The sequence below is a fragment of the Rhipicephalus sanguineus genome, chromosome 2 (assembly GCF_013339695.2).
Source record: "Rhipicephalus sanguineus isolate Rsan-2018 chromosome 2, BIME_Rsan_1.4, whole genome shotgun sequence".
NCBI classification, from domain to species: domain Eukaryota; kingdom Metazoa; phylum Arthropoda; class Arachnida; order Ixodida; family Ixodidae; genus Rhipicephalus; species Rhipicephalus sanguineus.
In genome coordinates, this window is record NC_051177.1 from 96,815,619 (window position 1) to 96,833,064 (window position 17,446).

Consider the following 17,446-nt stretch of genomic DNA (forward strand, 5'->3'; position numbering starts at 1 on the left):
GTTCGATATCTTACTTCGAATGAAAAATGGGCTGAAAGCTGACGCCGGCGAACGCTCCCCAGAAAACGCAGTCACAATGTGCTCACATACCCTGATGATCTCACGGAGTCCCTTTGAAATGCCGTACTTCTGGCAATATCAAAGGTATGGTTGAGCTCAGTTCCGTGTTATCTGTTTATTCTATACAGGATAAGTGCACTCCCATGTGCCCGCAACATCCTGGACTATTTATCTTGGCCACGTGAATGAAAGAGTGTGGTAGAATGCTGGAGCTTTCACCTGCACGTAATTTTAAGCCAGCAGTAGCTCTTGCGGTGCGAGGGAGACACTTCAGCCAATAGAGGTGGACTGGTATGTAATTGAAAATACAGCTGATTTTACGAATGCGTTCAAATTACGTCGAATTCACACTAACGCTGCTTCGTAGATCGATAAGCGGGCTGTTTTGCAGATAGACACAGCAGAAAACGGAGCAGGAAAGTGGATATGATAGTTATAAAACAAAACTGGCACTGCGTATTAACACGATATCGTTATAGAGCCCGTAACGCGATATTGTTAAAGAGCCCGGTGCGCCGATTACGAAATCCCTGTGTCGGTGTCGGTGGCGTTGATTGTGAGCAAAGAATCGGCGTTGCCTGTGAACTAAAAATCGCAATGGATACAAAAAATAAAAATCAGGGGTTCAAGCCGGAATTGAACCCAGAAATTCTGCTCGGCATTCAGGTGTTCGGGGCAATCGACTCAGAAGGAGAGGATGGCTTCGAGTCGTCTTAGGCAAATGCATAAAGGACCGTGCGAATTTTTTGTGTGAACGGCACTGCAGGCCGCCGCGGGCGCGGGATACGAGGAAACGCGGGATTCGGTGTGGTCACGTACGGCATGGTCATCTTCACTTTGCCCCTTTACAGTAGCACGGATCACTCGCTAATTCCCAGCTGTGCTCGCAGGGCCGGGGAAAAAAGATTATCGACGATTACGCTACTCCCCAATACGAAATTTGAGCGCAGCTGTGTGCGTGTTTTCATTTCGTGTGTCCCTTGGCGGCGGCGGCGGCGACGGCCATGAGCTTCTCTTTAGGGCGGCGCGAGCTGCAGGGCCCTCTTCACCCTTTCGAGATCCGCTCGGCGCTCGCTTTCATCGTTTGCCGTGCTTGTTCTGTCGGTTACTGACGGACGAGGTGCACCGATGCCAATCCAAATGCAGGAGATGGTGCCTAAGAGCTGCGCTCTAAAAAGACAAATCAAAACTAAAAAGAAGATGCAAACAGAGCAGTCGTGGTGCCAAAGAAATTAGTAAGGCCAGCGCCTTTTTTCAAAAGCTGTTTATTTTACAGCTCAGCTCTTAGGCGCCCGCGTTGAGCGGCGTTGACATCGCCGTCGGTGGCGTAACCGATAGACATGAAAAAGTAACCGATAGACTGATAAAATTAGAAAAAATACCCAGGATTGAATTGGACTTGAACCCGGGCTCTCTGCGCGGCAGTCGAGTATTCTACCACAGAGCTACGCTGGCGCGTCAAACTCATTTGCAAAAAGACCATAAACAGGAGTCATGCCGGGCAAGGAATCGCATTATCCTATGTAGTATAGCGTGGCAGAAGAGTAAAATAACAACCAGTCATCAGACAGTGCTAATTGCGCAACGATTGCGTGGTTTAATGCTTCCCACCCACTACAAAGTTCTCAGCCATAATTGTTCATCGCTATCAGCCACATACAGCATCAAAACAGTGCACGTAATACCTTACAGACGTGTAGCGGGTACCTCGCTTATCCGCAGAAAGACGAATAATGGCGTAGTGGGTGCTGTCCTACTTCAAAAAAAATTATAGATTTAAAGGCGTAGGTCGATACCTTGTGAAAACAATATTTCAAACACAGTTGGCCTCGCCCCAACACGAAGCTGCGCTCAGAATTCGCATTCTGCAGTATCGTAATCGCGGGTGAATTTTTTGCATAAGACCATTTATTGAGTCAAGGTACAAGGTCAGGTCATAGCGGCTAGCATTAGCCAAGAAATGATCGCATGTTCAGGATGTCAGAGGACGCTATAGACCTTTTATATCAGTTGCATGCAACGATCGCCCTTTGTCTGAGCGAATTCTCACGACTAGGTTCAGCTGTTTTTAAAGTGTAGGCAATTCGTGTAGTGTTAATCTTAATTAATCACTTCACTAAACGTTTACAACGTACTTCGACATTTTCGGGTCCCTCAGGAAGACACATGCATTTAGAAGGATGCTTCTGGCGTGCTCGCATTACTGCAAGAAACCCACTAAGTTTGTAGTAGCAGGCGTGCAAGAAAAGAATAGGCACTCCAGAGCGATGATGCACGGTTCTTCGAACATAATTTACCCCGATGCACTTAGTGTACCGGAGTAGAAAGAGTGACTCCAGCTCACTTGGCGTTATGCCAAAGCCGACAGAAGAGAATAGGATCGCAAGATAACGAAATATATTATTCTAGCTTCCGTTATTTAGTAAAGTACTATTATAACGTTCACTACCTTTTTGCGACTTCTTGGAAATTGGCTACATCGAGCACGAGTATCTTCACGCGCGCGCGGGTAAGAGAAAAGAAATAAACGATCCCGAGCCCACATTCATTGGCCTCATTTAGCCGATCCTGTTTACGGATACTGTAGATAAATTTTACCACCTCCTCCTGTGTCCGTGACCCGAGGCAATTTCTCTTCGCTTATGAGGTCTCCTAATATTGAATGGCTTGGTAAGAGAAGTCCATGCTATGCAGGCACTGGGCCGAAATTTAACGTCATCATGACAGCACACGTCGACGTGATCACACGCCACAGTCGCTTGGTCGAATATAGGGCCGATCTTGGAGGCAGTACTAAAAACCACGTTAGGTGCAGTAACCTTTAGTAAGGAGGGGGTGAATCAATACATTCAACTGAGAAAAAGAAACAAAAGAAGGAGATGGATTTTGCCTTCGAGTCGTCTTAGGCGAATGCTTAAGGGACCGTTTGACTTTTTTACAGGGTTCAGCACAAACCAGAAGGACTAAGGAAAAAGACAGAACCGTTCCTTGTCTTTCGCGTAGTCATCGTTTTAGCACTGTTCTCCGTTAAGTACTTACGCCAGAACTGCCTCGCTTGCTGCCGTGACAACGGTGCTTTATACGAAGCACGCCGCTTATGATGCAAGAACCGCGATGCGCTCGTCTAAGTGTGAGACTTCAAAACCATTTTTGACATGTCTTTACTGAGTCCACTCTAATATTCATTCAGCACAAATTCGTACTTGGACTTATCCTCACTTTCTCAGCCATCCTCATTTAGAGTAAGATGTCTGAAAACGAAGCGCTGCTTAATAGACAATTAAACAACATCGTTCTTCGCGCAGCTTTATTACCGAGCCCTTAAAAAGAACAGACACGTTAAACGTGTAAGACATATGAAACATGGTCCCTAGAGATACTTATTTTACAAATGGATCATATGAACTTGCAACAAGGCCTGAAGAACCATCATGTGCATATTATTCTCGTAATCCTTGAAATGTATTTGTTATTTCTGTACACCTAGCCTCATCAGTTTCTGCCACAAATTCGACCCGACATTCATTCCGTCTCAGAACATGAGGCTTTTTTTTTTTTGCATCAAATACCGCACTCAAACAGGGTGCCGAAAGTCTTGCTTTCGCTCAATCTCCGATACATTTTAACTCTAATATAATTACTCCTCCTTTTTCATTACTCTGAGATTAGGCCTCACTGTCCGAACTACAGCAAAATACGGAAGAACCGGTGAACCCACCAGGCGCCCTTGCCCATAAGTCTGTTTATTTTTATCCCAATATCTTCTTTATTTCTATTCTCCGAGCCGTCCAAAGGCTCGTAACTCGCTCAGCGACATCGTACCAAACAACCTATCCTCCGCGGCGGAGCCCCCCAAAACTTTCCAGCCGCCACCAATCGTGGCGCCATGGTTCGAGATGATCGGCGTCTCTCCATCGTTCTGCCGGCGGTCGGGACATAAAAGATATGATGGACGACCCCCGTTTCCCTTCCTCCTTTCAATCTTTCTCTCTTACATCTCTCTAGATGTTTACTTTTACCCCACGCTATACCTCGATCTCTGTCGGCTCACCTACTTTATGAAACGTCGCTTTGTTTTCCTTCCTTACCTTGTTTTCCTTTGTGGGGCCGTTTCGTCTTCGTCCCGTCGTTCCGTTCGAAAGCGCATCCATTGTCCCAGCGCCGCTGTTTTTTTTTTCTTGGTCCTCGTATCATAACTGTACGGTCGTACGTCTTTTGGGCTGTAGCCGCACGGCCTCGTAACCACAGCGGTCGCCGCGAACTTCTGTCTCCTGAATCATTATGCCGTTTGTGGACACGGGGGTGGCTCTATCCCTTGGGAGTAGTGGGTCAAAACGAAAACAAAACGCAAGATGTAAACCTCCATCCCGGCAAGAGGTAAGGGGTGCGTGGAGGGAGGGGCTTCAAAAGGGAGGGGGATGCACGATGAAGTTAGAAGACGAAGGGCGAGGAGGGAAGGTTGGTGGAGAGAGAGACTGAGAGAAGGAGACACACCAGTGTGTATCGACCAGAGCAACTGTCCGCGCCATTGTCGTGGGTCCTGGCGCTTCGCTGTCCGTGCTCCAGCCCGTTTCGCTGCTACTACCGCTACTACGACTACGGGTGTTTCGTCCGTGCCGTTATCTCGGCTCGAACGTTGTAAACATGCTCCTTTGGCAAGCACTGGCCTTGCATTTTGCGGCCAGAGAAAACGGGCGAAAAGAAAGAAAGAAAGAAAGAAAGAAAGAAAGAAAGAAAGAAAGAAAGAAAGAAAGAAAGAAAGAAAGAAAGAAAGAAAGAAAGAAAGAAAGAAAGAAAGAAAGAAAGAAAGAAAGAAAGAAAGAAAGAAAGAAAGAAAGAAAGAAAGAAAGAAAGAAAGAAAGGCGCATCAGCATTCAGTCCCGCAAAGAGAAGAACGCACACAACACAAGGCGTGGACAACGTGGCGCTTAGCTAAAAGGCGAGGTCGTAACTGCAGCTTACAAAGAAGAAAAGGGAGAGAGAGAAATAAAAATATGAATGCGGCTTTGAGACAATCGATAATGACGCCACGCCTGCTCAACGCCTTTAGCGAGGGAAGAGAACTCGCGAATTAAATGCGAGAGCTCAACGTTAACCCCTAGCGCTAACATAACACGAAAAGGGCAGCAGCAAAAAAAATGGCGGCACTTGGGAAAAGAAAAGAAAGACCTCGGTGCGGTTTATGTATATCGTTTGGAGCGGCGCTTATGAGCAAACAGTGAACCGTTAAACGTGTGTGCGTGTGGGTCTCGAACATGCTGTCCATACTATATTGGTGGCCTCTAGATTTTTGTGCGGCGACTCGTTACACCGAACTTTGGTCCTGCGAAATTTGTTTCGTTCCTTTAGCGCGCGTGATAAGCCCGGGCTGGTGCGGCGAGACGGGAGGAGTCTGTATACAGCGTACCGCGAAAGCTTGCGTCCTTCAGCGCTCGCTTGTCGATGGGCCACGGTAATTGGAAACCAATAGGCAGCCGCTAAGAGCGTTTTACGATAGCGAAGAAAACATCAATATGCATGCGCTGGAGTGAACAGCTCGCTTGGCGAACGCATACGTTCAAATTTCTGCGCGAGTGGGCCGCTGCAATCCGTGTTGAAGTTTGGCAAACTGAAAGTGGGGCGCGTGCCGCTTTACTTTTTGTACTCTTTTGTTACAACCTTTCAAGTTTCGCGTTATGTCTTTGTTTAGAGAAAAGGAAAACAGAAAATAATGTAGCTGCTGAGGAAACGCTTATTAAAATGAAAAGCAGGCCCACAGAGAGGGAGTAATTTGAAGCCGTAATGTACTGCGAGAGTTCGGAATTGTGTCAGCGGCTGTCACATACGTTTAGAAACACTTTTGTTCGTCATAATGATGACGAAATTCTGTCACGTAAATTTAGAAATACTTTTGTTCGTCATAATGATGACGAAACTTTGTTAGGAGCGAAGCTCCTTAGGCTCGCACCCCGCCGTCACCGTTGAAGCTCTCTTCTCTTAAGCAGCGCTTTTGGTTGCAATCGCCGTTGATTTAAGAGGAAATGTTTAGGCCTTCAGCGGTTTGGTTCTAGCACACTATGAATTCGAGGTTAAAAGAAATAAGCTCTGTGCACAACTGGTTATAATGGTCGTCTTCACTTTCACCACCTTTATCGTGGATTGCGAAATGACAACCAGCCTTCTAGCTCACTACGGGTGCTTTGTCGAAGGTAATAGCAGACGCTCTCCCCATCCGGCGCCAGCGCAATAATACAATAGACAGATTTAGTTGGGCGTCCGCAGCAACGTACGGACGCAGCCTGCCAGCCATTTCCTATGGCAGGCTTCGTCCGTACGTTGTTGCGGACGCTCAACTGTCCAATGAAACGGTTCGCGCGCCGCACACTCACTCGCTCGGTCGTTCCCACCACCGAGCGCAGCAGACGCTCTCCCCACCCGCTCCCTACCCTACCACCTTCATGAAAGCCAGCAGCGAGATCAGGCGCATAGTCGTTTGCGTCCCATTTCTAAGGAGCTTCGCTCATCGGTTGTATTCGTACACGGAACTGCTAGCTTTTTGTGACACGTTAAGTTAAAAAAATGTCATTAATTTTCCATTTTTGCATAACTAAAGCTGAAGCACATTCAAGCATCTTTAGCGGCACTAGCAACGAGCGAAACTATTGCTTCTATTTCAAGCACTTCCGGTCGAGCACTTACTTCCAGTTTTCCGAATATTAACAAAATTTGTTTTAAGAAATCAACCTGGTGCAAAATCGGCGGTTTTGGTTCCCGTTAAGAGTTATATTGGATACATATAATATCGCAACACAAGTTTACATGAGGGCCTGATAACTGTCAGGCTAATTGAAAAGAATTAATTGAAAGAATTCATAGAAATTGCGGCCGCTTTGTTGCGTGCAGCTGGGATCGTTGCGGCACCTGGCTGAACAGATCTCAACCACGACCTTCCTTCTACGTGGTCTCTGAGATCCGCCTCGGCAGCACGCGAAACACGAAGCTAGCCCAAACAATACACCAGGGCGCACGAACGCGGACGTGCGAGACCCACTACCAGACGCCTAAGTCGACCATTAATATCATCTATAGATTTTTACGAACCTCTTCCGTATTTCTTTTTTATTTTATTGAGTGGAAATATTATCCTCTGGAGTCTGTGTGTTACCGTGAGAGCACGTGAGCCTTGCCTGATATTAAAACAGGGAGAGCGAAATGTAGTGCAGAAAGCCAGGGATGTTAACCGAAAAATAAATACCCGGTTTGCTATCTTGCACTGGGGAAGGGTAAGGGGGGAGACGGAAAAGTAAGGAAGATGAGAATGAGGGAGGGAGGTAAGTAGAAACACAAGCACACACAAAAATACTTATTGCCCAGACGCACAACCTACAATCTCAGCACAGCACGTACTTCCCGCAGCGAAGCACTACGACCAATAGGTGTACGTGCAAATAGGGACAGTCTTGTGACATGAATAGTCAGAACAAGGCCCACGCTGGGTCATTTCGGTAGTCCCTACGCATTATTAATTACTTAGCAGCACTATCGGCCACATTTATGCCAGAAAAGCCGCTGCACGATCTCGTTGTGATAACCTCTAAAAATGTGCTTTAATAAAGGTTCCGGAATAAAAGCAAGGGTCTAAATACCCGTAGATCAAGAACGTGATAGCGCTGATTTATGTGGACGTATCGTTCTTATCTTCTTTCTTATTGCATGTCTCCTGGCTTTTTTTTTTTAGGGGCGAAGCTCCTTAAGGCGGCACCCGTTCGTCCCTCGTAGTCGTAGTCGTAGTGCGTAACCAGTCTTACGCTTTGACCTCCAAGGTGGTGCCGGTGGGAGATTTTTCCTGTGCGTTGTTGAACAATAAAAAATTCGCAGCGTGCGCGTTAACTAAAAGCCGAATTCTTCTGCCTCTCATTCCCCATTAGCAGCCATTGGCATGTTCCAGTAGGAAACGTTAGTAGAAGTAGAAGTGTAAGTGTTAGCTAAAAGCCGACTTCTTCTGTCTCTCATTCCCATTAGCAGCCATTGTTTACCTCCAAGGTAGTGCCTGGTGAGATTTCTCCTGTGCGTGATTAAACAATAAAAATTTTGTTCAAAACGCCGTTGATTGATGAAATAAACCAACGAAAGACGCCGGATGTTTTGTAAAAGCAAAACGAAAGAACGCCAGATGTTTCTAAAGCAAAACGAAAAGACGCCAGCTGCTTAACGAAAGACGCCAGATGTTTTCTAAAGCAATGGTTTTCTAAACAATGAAAATTCACAGCGTACATGTAAAATTAAAGTGAGCTGCAAGTCGTCATAACTCATCGAACCTTTGGTATAAACGCGCCCGATCTCACGTCGGTGATGATGTACTGGGCAGAATTCACGGAAGATTCACGGTTTACCGATGAACCTCCGCAGCTTCGCCCACTCATCATCATTCACTCCGTGGATATGCTGTGATTTTTTTTGCACACGTGTCTATCGTTTCTAACATTTCGTAGAACACATTAACTGCCCATATTCTCACAACGGCCTCCTGACATGGCCGCCTAAAAGTGCCAGCTGTATGCACTAACAGATATCTATATATTTTTATCAGGTCACAAAGATTGCATTTTGCGCTCCTTGCATGTCCCCGAGCATGTAAATCGAACCAACTTATCAGTTCTCGTACTCCACGTGGCGATCATTTGATGTCGAATTTTGCCGAACAAGAAAGTAAGAAGAACGCAGAGAGAAAGAGGAAAACAGCAGCAATATATCTATCGGAAATCAGAGTATTGATTTTGGCTTTTAGAGAACGCTGCCGCACTTTGAAGGGTGTTCGGACAGTTATGCCATGTCTGTCAGACAAGAGCGTGTTGCCACCTAATTTGTCGCAATTTACTGTAATTCATTTCAATGCACTGCACTTCCTATCTAACCTAAAACTTGAACCGGGTATCTACAAAGGGAGCTCTGCCTAATACACCATGCGAAAAACAAACCGAATCTCGGACAACGCAGGTGCTCCGACGAGTGTGCTGAAAGGAAGCACTTCACGCATTCCCGCTGGAAAAGAGTGCAGTATTGGATTAGCCATAACTCGGTGGCATCGACCAGCGGGGGGCCAAGTTCACAAAGCTTTTCAATGTAGATGTAATAGCTCTGACCCTCTTGAGTGCGTCAGCTCTGTCTAGATTTACGGCGACATAAGACCCCCATGTTGCCATCCACGCTTGGTTACAGCGTAGTGGTAGTGGAGCTTTAATTGTATTATCCAAAGTCAAAAAGCAGTACCAACAATTCTAAGTACTTTACTTAACTAATCGATAATTTGAAGGCTTATAAATAACGATCTAGGAATACTAGTTTTCAAGCAAATAAATAATCAGCTTCTTTTGTTTATAATCCCTCCATCAAGTCTAGAGAATACAAACTTGACAAGGTTTGCACAAATCACAATTTTATCTTACCTATAGTTCATACTAACTATGGCAAACAAACAGCCCACTTCACTGGAGTCCATCTCCGGAATACTATACGTTCAGGAATAAAAGCCTCGGAATCAATCGGCATATTCAAAAAAGATATGAAGACTTTCCTCTCATCCATTCCATAATCTGGATAGTTTTGGTCACTTCTATTGCTCCCGCTCCCTTTCATGCCTTCTCACAACCTAATGTTAACGAAGCATCGCATCATCATCCTACATTGCTGATATCAGATGTCACTGTTTAGTTTTCTTTTTCGTAGTTTATTTTTTACTATCTTTCACCATGGTAATTATCTGAAAACTGCTTAGGAGAGTTGAATTACCTCTATTTTTTATGTTGTTTCATTTCAGTGTTTGTTGCTGCTTTCTGATAATGTTTTTCTTGAGTAGAACTCCTTTTTCTTTATTACCTGCGATGTATTTTATTACCTGTTTTCTGTACCACTGTTTGCAGCATCAATTAATTTTTTCTATATTCACTACTGTAGGAGGTCCCTATTCAGTCTCTGACTGTGGGACCACCTTCTGTATACACAAATATTGTAATTGATTCGATGACTAAATAAAACCATTTCTGATTATAAGGACAGAATTTCGCAGAGCGGTCGAATGAGCAGGGCCCACTTTGAAAGGGAACAATGTGCGCGGCAAACCAGCGACAATGGTTAACGGACAACGGTGGCTGCCGTGAACTTCTCTAATTTCCGGGCCCATTTACCAGGGTTTCATGTTTCTTCGTCAAAGGTCGTCAAGGTTTTTCTTCGCTCATTTCTTTGTTTTTCTTTGTTTTTCACTCTTTTTAGTGAACTATAGAGTTTCGCGTATAGTGTGAGCATGACCTTACTAATGTAGTCGAACGGCAGGCTGAGGGCTGCATTAGCGTGACCTGGTGAATTTGAGATCTCTTGGTTACAAGCACATGGTACGCTCATGCGGCATGGTCGTCAGTTGTACACAATCGGAATATAAGCCTCTCCATGCAAACTGTACGAGATATTGAGTGGACCTGCAGCACAATCACCTTTTTTATTAACACGACTGGTGCAACTTCATTCAATGGCGGTCGCATTTTCGGTGGAAGCGATAGTACTGGAGGCCCGTGTACACAGATTTAGGTGCACTTTAAAGTACCCCAGGTGGTTTAAATTTTAGGCGCCCTGCACTACGGCATGTCTCATAATAATAGCGTGGTTTTGGCAGGTTAAGTCCCAGCAATTGCTATTTATACCGCCTTGAAATTGTGGGTCGGCACCGAGCTCGCGCGATGGTCGTCGAGAAAATCACGGCCGTGTTCTTCCCTAGGAAAATTTTTTTGCGTGACACCTGCTTCAACATCCGCAGTGCTGAACGCTCTTAGAGTGCCAGAGTGCGAACACGTGCATACGTTGGCTCGGCCGCAGAGAACCGCTCCTATTCGCTGATTGGATGAACGAGCACTCTGGACGACTTCATTCAATACGATTTTTTTTTTTACGGATGCGCTATCTGGCCAAAGCCGCGCGGTGTGGAGAGCAGTAGACAGCACAGACACGCCCAACGTGCATCAGAGGATTGAACAATGCGCACTGGCGACCGGTCGAAGCTTTCACCCAGCGCGCCCCTCATAGTGCACTGGCTGCGAAGTACGCGGGCTGCGTGGAAAGTGGCGCTGGCTTCTGTCAGCATGAGTGAGCAGTTTGTTTACATTACACCCACATGGCCACTGAAATCTCATCATTATTCTTTTTTGTCCCTTCTAGGCTTCGCTTTTGCAAACAAGGCTGCTGAGCGTTGTTCACAGAGTGAATCACGCGGTCGAAATGAAGAAACTTTGAACGAGTCTGTAGCCTCTGTTTGCCCAGCTATAGCCTACAATAGTGGATCGCTCGTGCGCCTGTATGGAGGTCCCAGAAGTTTTTTCAACAAGCCATACGCAAGGAAGACCAATACTTCTTGCAGCCTTTGCAGGCATGAGAGGAATGGGAGGCACATTTTACACTCGTGGACGTCAGGTATATGTACTAATTATTTCAGTGCACCACACAACTCAAGTGAGAAATTTTTTCCCTCATTTTACAGGATGTGGGCGCTTCGCTAAAGGTTTCACAGGTTGTTGCGGCTTGAGCACGCATTTAAGTTGCCCTATTTGCTATTACTGCTGACGCTTAGGTAGAAACTTTCACTCGTAAACTGTAAGCATTGCGTCATCAGTCCGTGAATGGCAAACGAGTGGTCAATACATTACGAAGTGCTTAGATTAGAATGGGTTTGTAATGCATGCGCCTGGCTGGGTGTCGCCATGCTGGGCGGTGGCGTAGTCATAGATTTTTACAGAACACAAAAGGGACACACAACAGAACAACACTACACAGTCGCTTTGTAGTGTGCCCATTTACGCTCCTGTGTAGTGTGGTTCTTTTACATGCTCGCTTTATGCGATGTTTAAAAAACTATGTGTCGTACCAACAAGGACGAATTCTGAGGGAGAGCTCGAGAAAAAAGTCAGTTTCGCCGCAAGGGCGAACCAAAGAATGTGATAGCAACATATTGGAATGTTACACGAAGAACGGCAAGAAGCTCGAAACTTTCAGCGCGCTGCTCAAGCACAAAGGACGCACGAAAAGCACACGCACTACGAGCGCGAACTAAAAACTGTCACAGCTCGACACTTGCAACGCGCTGCTCAAACACAAAAAAGAGCGCGAGGTTCGCGCTCATCCACAGGACGAGCGCGAACTAACTATCATAGTTGTTACTTCAACTAGCCCCTACTTTGGTTCTTCTAGCTAGCAGCTCGCTCTTTGTGCAAGTGCGGCCGCTGCAGCGAGCGAAATGGCCTTCAGGCTTCAGGGCAAACATTGCGGTAAAAGCACAAGAAGTACTCACCTCCCCCCTCAAGGCATAAGCGCGCGAGCACAGGTTACCACGCCCTGTATGTCAAAGCGCAAGTCGGAGGCGCGCATCGCAACTACTATTGGGGCGATGACCTTTAAAGCGCGTCCTCCGCGCCATCTTGTGGGTGATAGGGAACACGCTGAAGCACCCCGGAGCTCTGCGCACCGTCAGCGGTAAAAGGTGTGTATGAATAGCTCGCCGTTAGTATGCTGGGGGACATGTGCTGCGTGACGATGTTGTCTAATGCAGCGCGCTGCGGAGCGAGTAGTCGCAGGTTCGAATACCCGGTTACGCGCTTCAAAAAATACTTATTTTGAGTTATTTTTCTTTGTGGCGTTTGTATATATATATATATATATATATATATATATATATATATATATATATTACACACACATACACTGAACATGACGGCGACGGGTGACGGCGATGCTGACAGCAAAAACCCACCGAGAGTGTCCATGTAACTGCTATCATGGGCTGTGTAGAATGCATTGCACGAGAAGTTTGATGAACGCTTTAACGCAAACTGCCGCATAGGATCGAAAGTGAACTCCCATCGTCAAATTGTGCCTGATCCATTATATAGGATTTGAAACTAAATTCCGCTGTTCAACGTGCCGATATAAAACACTAACTGCGAATCACGTAGTAGTGCGGAAATTCAGGCTGAAGTTCACCACGTGGACTGTCCAACAGACGTGTAACTATAAATAATTGAGCGTTTTCGCATTCAGCCCCATCAATATGCAGCCGCTGCGGCCGCGCTTGAACCCAGAGGCTCGAGTTCATCAGCGAGATAACCACAAAGCTACCGCGGCGGCTCTCCGTTTCGTAAAAAAAAAAACATTACCAGCAACATACTTTTACAGAGGGGTCTCTTCTCTGAAAGATACTGCTGGATTGGTTTAAAAAAAAAAGTGGTATGGGTTGATTTCACGAAGGTCGTGCGCGCTGCGCGCTACGTGCCATGGTTTAATTTTCCAAGAATTCTGTATGATACAGCCCCTGCGAGGGCAATAGATGAGGCAGTGATGATGGGAATCTGCGTGAAGCGAAGCTTGATAAGAACTGCACTCTTGAAACTGCACTTAAGGGAATTAAGATACACGCTTTCTTTGCGAAGAGCCATTAGCGGAGGCCGCGTTAGATATCGCAGAAACTACTGCAGTATGCACGAAGTTAGGGCGGACAACGCCGACAGAATGGTTTTCTCGCTCGTTCGTTAACTATTAACTTGCGCTCCAAAATGCTTGAACCATTTCGGCGCTCTATAGCAGTCGCTGCAGTATGTTGCTTCCAAGGCTAAATGCAAACATTGCTTTTGACCAGAATACAGACGGCGGAGAGCTTTAAATTTGTAAATTAATGTACACTGCGGCGCGTGGACATCGTTAATGCGCTTGCAACTTTTTGATTGCTCCGCGCTGAATTCGAAAAATTGTCATGTGCGTCAGATAGACAAGATAGTTGGAGAGGGACGCACGACAGAGTTACCTTTCCAGTAGACTGGAGGCAACAAAACTCTTCGATCAGTAAAAATGTTTCTCTTTTTTTTTCCTGGCATGAGGCGCGCGGGGTACGGCTACAGTAAAGTAAACATTTCGTAAAGCTTTGGATACAGTAACAGTATGCCCAAAGAAGGCCAACTTGCTTCGCTGAGAGATAGGTGGTAACCCTGTAGTCGACCTCCCTGCTTTTTCTTCCTTCCACGTTTCTATCGACGGTGACGTCTTTCCTTCTTTTTTTCTTTTTTGGCAGTTCCTCACGCTCACAATATTTTCCACTGATTTCAGTTCTACAAAGGAAAGATGCGCAGAATGACATGAAGAAAAGAAAAAAAAAACATCATGCCGCTTTATTTTCATTCTAACTGCTGCTTCTTGCACAAAAAATAATAATAAAAACGCCAGGCCTGCGCGGAAAGCGCAGCACAGTCACAGCGAAAGCTGGACGAGCGGCATTTCTGGAGCCCGTTGTAAACTTTCTTGGGCCTACTATTACAAGTACACTAAAAAGGTACCCACTACGCCATAAATAATTATTTTTTGTGAAGTTCTAAAGCACCTAATACGCCATTATTCGTCATTCTGCGGAGAAGCGAGGTACCAGCTACACATCTTAAAGGCATTATGTGCACTTTGTTGATGCGACGACTGATGGCGATGAAGAATTATGTCTGAGCCCTTTGTAATGGGTTGGAAGCTTTAAACAACCCACTAGTTACGTAATTCGCACTGTGTGACGCCCGGTCGCCATTTCACTCTCCCACCACGCTATATAACATAGGTTAACGTCAGAAAGAGAGAGAGAGAGAGGGAAAGAACTCTCTTGAGACCCTGAGGAAATGGATCACGAGAGCCTTATGGGCTTCCTTGGCAACCAGTACAAGTGCACTTGCCAGGAATACACTACACTATAAATCGTCATAATTAATCATTTTTGTGAAATAGGGAAGCAGCCACTATGCCATTTTTCGTCATTCTGCGGAGAACCGTAATACCCGCTGAACACCTTTAAGGCATTATGTGCACTTTGTTGATGCTGTGCCTGATGACGATGAAGATTTATGGCAGAGCGCTCTGTAATGGGTTCGAAGCAATCAACAACGCATTCGTTGCGCAATTCGCATTGTGTGACGCCTGGTTACAAAATTCTCGTTGTGTGGCCGCCTGGTTGTTATTTTACTCTTATACCACGCTATATTACATACGTTAATGTGGTTTCTTCCCGACATGAAGCCTGTATAGGGTATTTTTCCATAGTTGTTTCAAGCACCGGCATGGCTCTGAGGTAGAATACTGTGCTCCCGCGCAGAGGGCCGAGGCTCGAACGCCGTTTCATCCTGGATATTTTTCTTATTTCGTATTTTTTTATTTCGCGCGATAGTGGTTACGGACACCAGCGGCGGACAACTACGGCGCTGAAAACGGCCGTTGATATGATCCCATGACAGCTTTCGCTGTAAAACTTGTACCGAAAAAATGTAACTGTACCTGCATCGCATTGTTCTGTTACTCGCGGCCACCTGCCTCATACCGAGCACCCTTTCTCCCTTTCCGTAACTCACACCTCTGATCAATATTGAGCTGACGTATGAACGCTAGTGCGTTGAAGTATACGTGAATAGACCCGGGCATAAACGTAAGCCGACATAGGGCTCATAACAATGATAGAGTTATTTCTTGCGGACCATAGGTCGGCAAGAAATATTGAGCTCACTCAGACTCACTCAAGTAATATTGTAGCGGGGTTGCAGCTATGACTATGGTGAGGTGTGCGAAGAAGAGGCAGACGACGTGTCGGTGTGCTGGAAGTAACAACCGCCATATTGACTGCTGGACCATCCTACACTGTAAATAAGTTATAAATATATTCGCAACATTTTGGTGGAGGTGCTGGGTACTACGCAAGACGGAACTCCGCAGCGGACGTATCCTGGACAGCCGCAATATGTCAACAGAAAGCAACTCTGCTGCTGCCGCTTCGACCGCGCCTCCGGTACAGCCGGTACAGCCGGTCGTATTGACTCAACCCCGCGATCCCGGTAACTTCTGCGGCACCGACCACGTTGACGTCGATGACTGGATCGCGAAGTATGAGCGGTTTGCAGCGGTCTACAGGTGGGACCCTACAATGATGCTTGCCAACGTTGACTTCTATCTCTGCGGAACAGCAGGTACGTGGTTTCAGGCTCATGAAGCTGACATAACCAGTTGGGATGCCTGTAAACAGAAGCTTCGTGACCTATTTGGTAGAGCCGTCGGACGCCAGCGGGCCGCTTCTAAAGAACTCTCCTGTCGGGCACAATCTTCGACCGCATCGTATGTCTCCTACATCCTTGACGTCCTGGCCCTTTGCCGACGTGTCGACACCAACATGTCAGAGGGTGACAAAGCAAGCCACTTGCTCAAGGGAATTGCGGATGATGCTTTCAATTTACTAGTGTCTAAAGACTGCTCCACCGTGGACGACATCATCAAAGAGTGCCGCCGGTTCGAAGAATTAAAGAGTCGCCCCATTGCCCAGCATTTCGTGCGACTTCCGAACACGGCCGCTACATCATCTTGCGAGGACCTTCAGCCGCCATGCGGTCAACCGCCTACCAACGAGAGCGTAGTTCGCATCGTGCGCCGAGAAATCGAGGCGGCGTCGCCACCATCTTTCCTGACGCGGCCATCTGATGATCCTCGACCAACGATCTCGTTGATCCAGCAGGTTGTGAGGGAAGAGCTTGCAAATGTCGGACTGCAGCCGGTGTGTTCGTTGACGGAACCTCGTGTCAGTTCCATAACGCCTCCTCGTGCACCGGAAATGTTTCGCCGCTATCGTGACCCTGCCCAGTGGAGAACGCAGGAGGACAAGCCGATCTGCTTTCGTTGCCACGGTGTAGGACATATTTCTCGCTACTGTCGTTCTCGCACCTTTCCATCTCGCTCGTTTTCTGGCTATCGACGTGACGACAACCACCGGCCCCTGCAGTTTTCCGCTCGTGACGGTGGACCATACGCTGAGGCTCCTGCGACATCGGTCCGATGCTCCAGCCGTTCGCCGTCCCCAAGCGATCGTCGCTCCCGGTCACCTCAGCCCTGTCGCCATTCGTCGCCCCGCCCTACTGGACGCCCATACTCGGAAAACTGAGAAATGCAGCTCCCGGAGGTGACGCTGCATTCGACCCCCGACCTGAAAACCCTCTGCTGACCCTCACTACGGACCAGAACCTGCTTGCTGTGGAAGTGGATGGCCTACCTGTTACTGCCCTCATTGATACCGGCGCACATATTTCCATTATGAGCTCTGATCTCCGTGCACGATTAAATAAGGTCCTTACGCCGCCCGAGTTCCTATTTGTACGTGTCGCTAGTGGAGGAACTCCGGCTGTACTCGGAATGTGCACGGCACGTGTGAGGTTCTCCAACCACCAGACGTCCGTTCTGTTTCATGTTCTCGCTCATTGTCCACATGATGTCATCCTCGGACTCGATTTCTTGTCTGACCACTCTGCTGTCATTGACTGCTCGGCCGGTGTTGTACAACTTGACTTGCCTGCGTCCGCCGACGTGTCGG

General features: G+C 46.9%; 1 protein-coding gene across 1 annotated transcript in view; it reads left to right on the plus strand.

The window, feature by feature from the left end:
* The window catches only part of LOC119381769 (Down syndrome cell adhesion molecule-like protein Dscam2), a 400,583-nt gene extending 400,390 nt beyond the window's left edge, over positions 1-193 (plus strand). Inside the window, 1 exon segment of the mRNA XM_049412889.1 lies at positions 189-193. Within this exon segment, the coding sequence (XP_049268846.1) occupies positions 189-193 (5 nt within the window).
* The last annotated feature ends 17,253 nt before the right edge of the window (positions 194-17,446 follow it).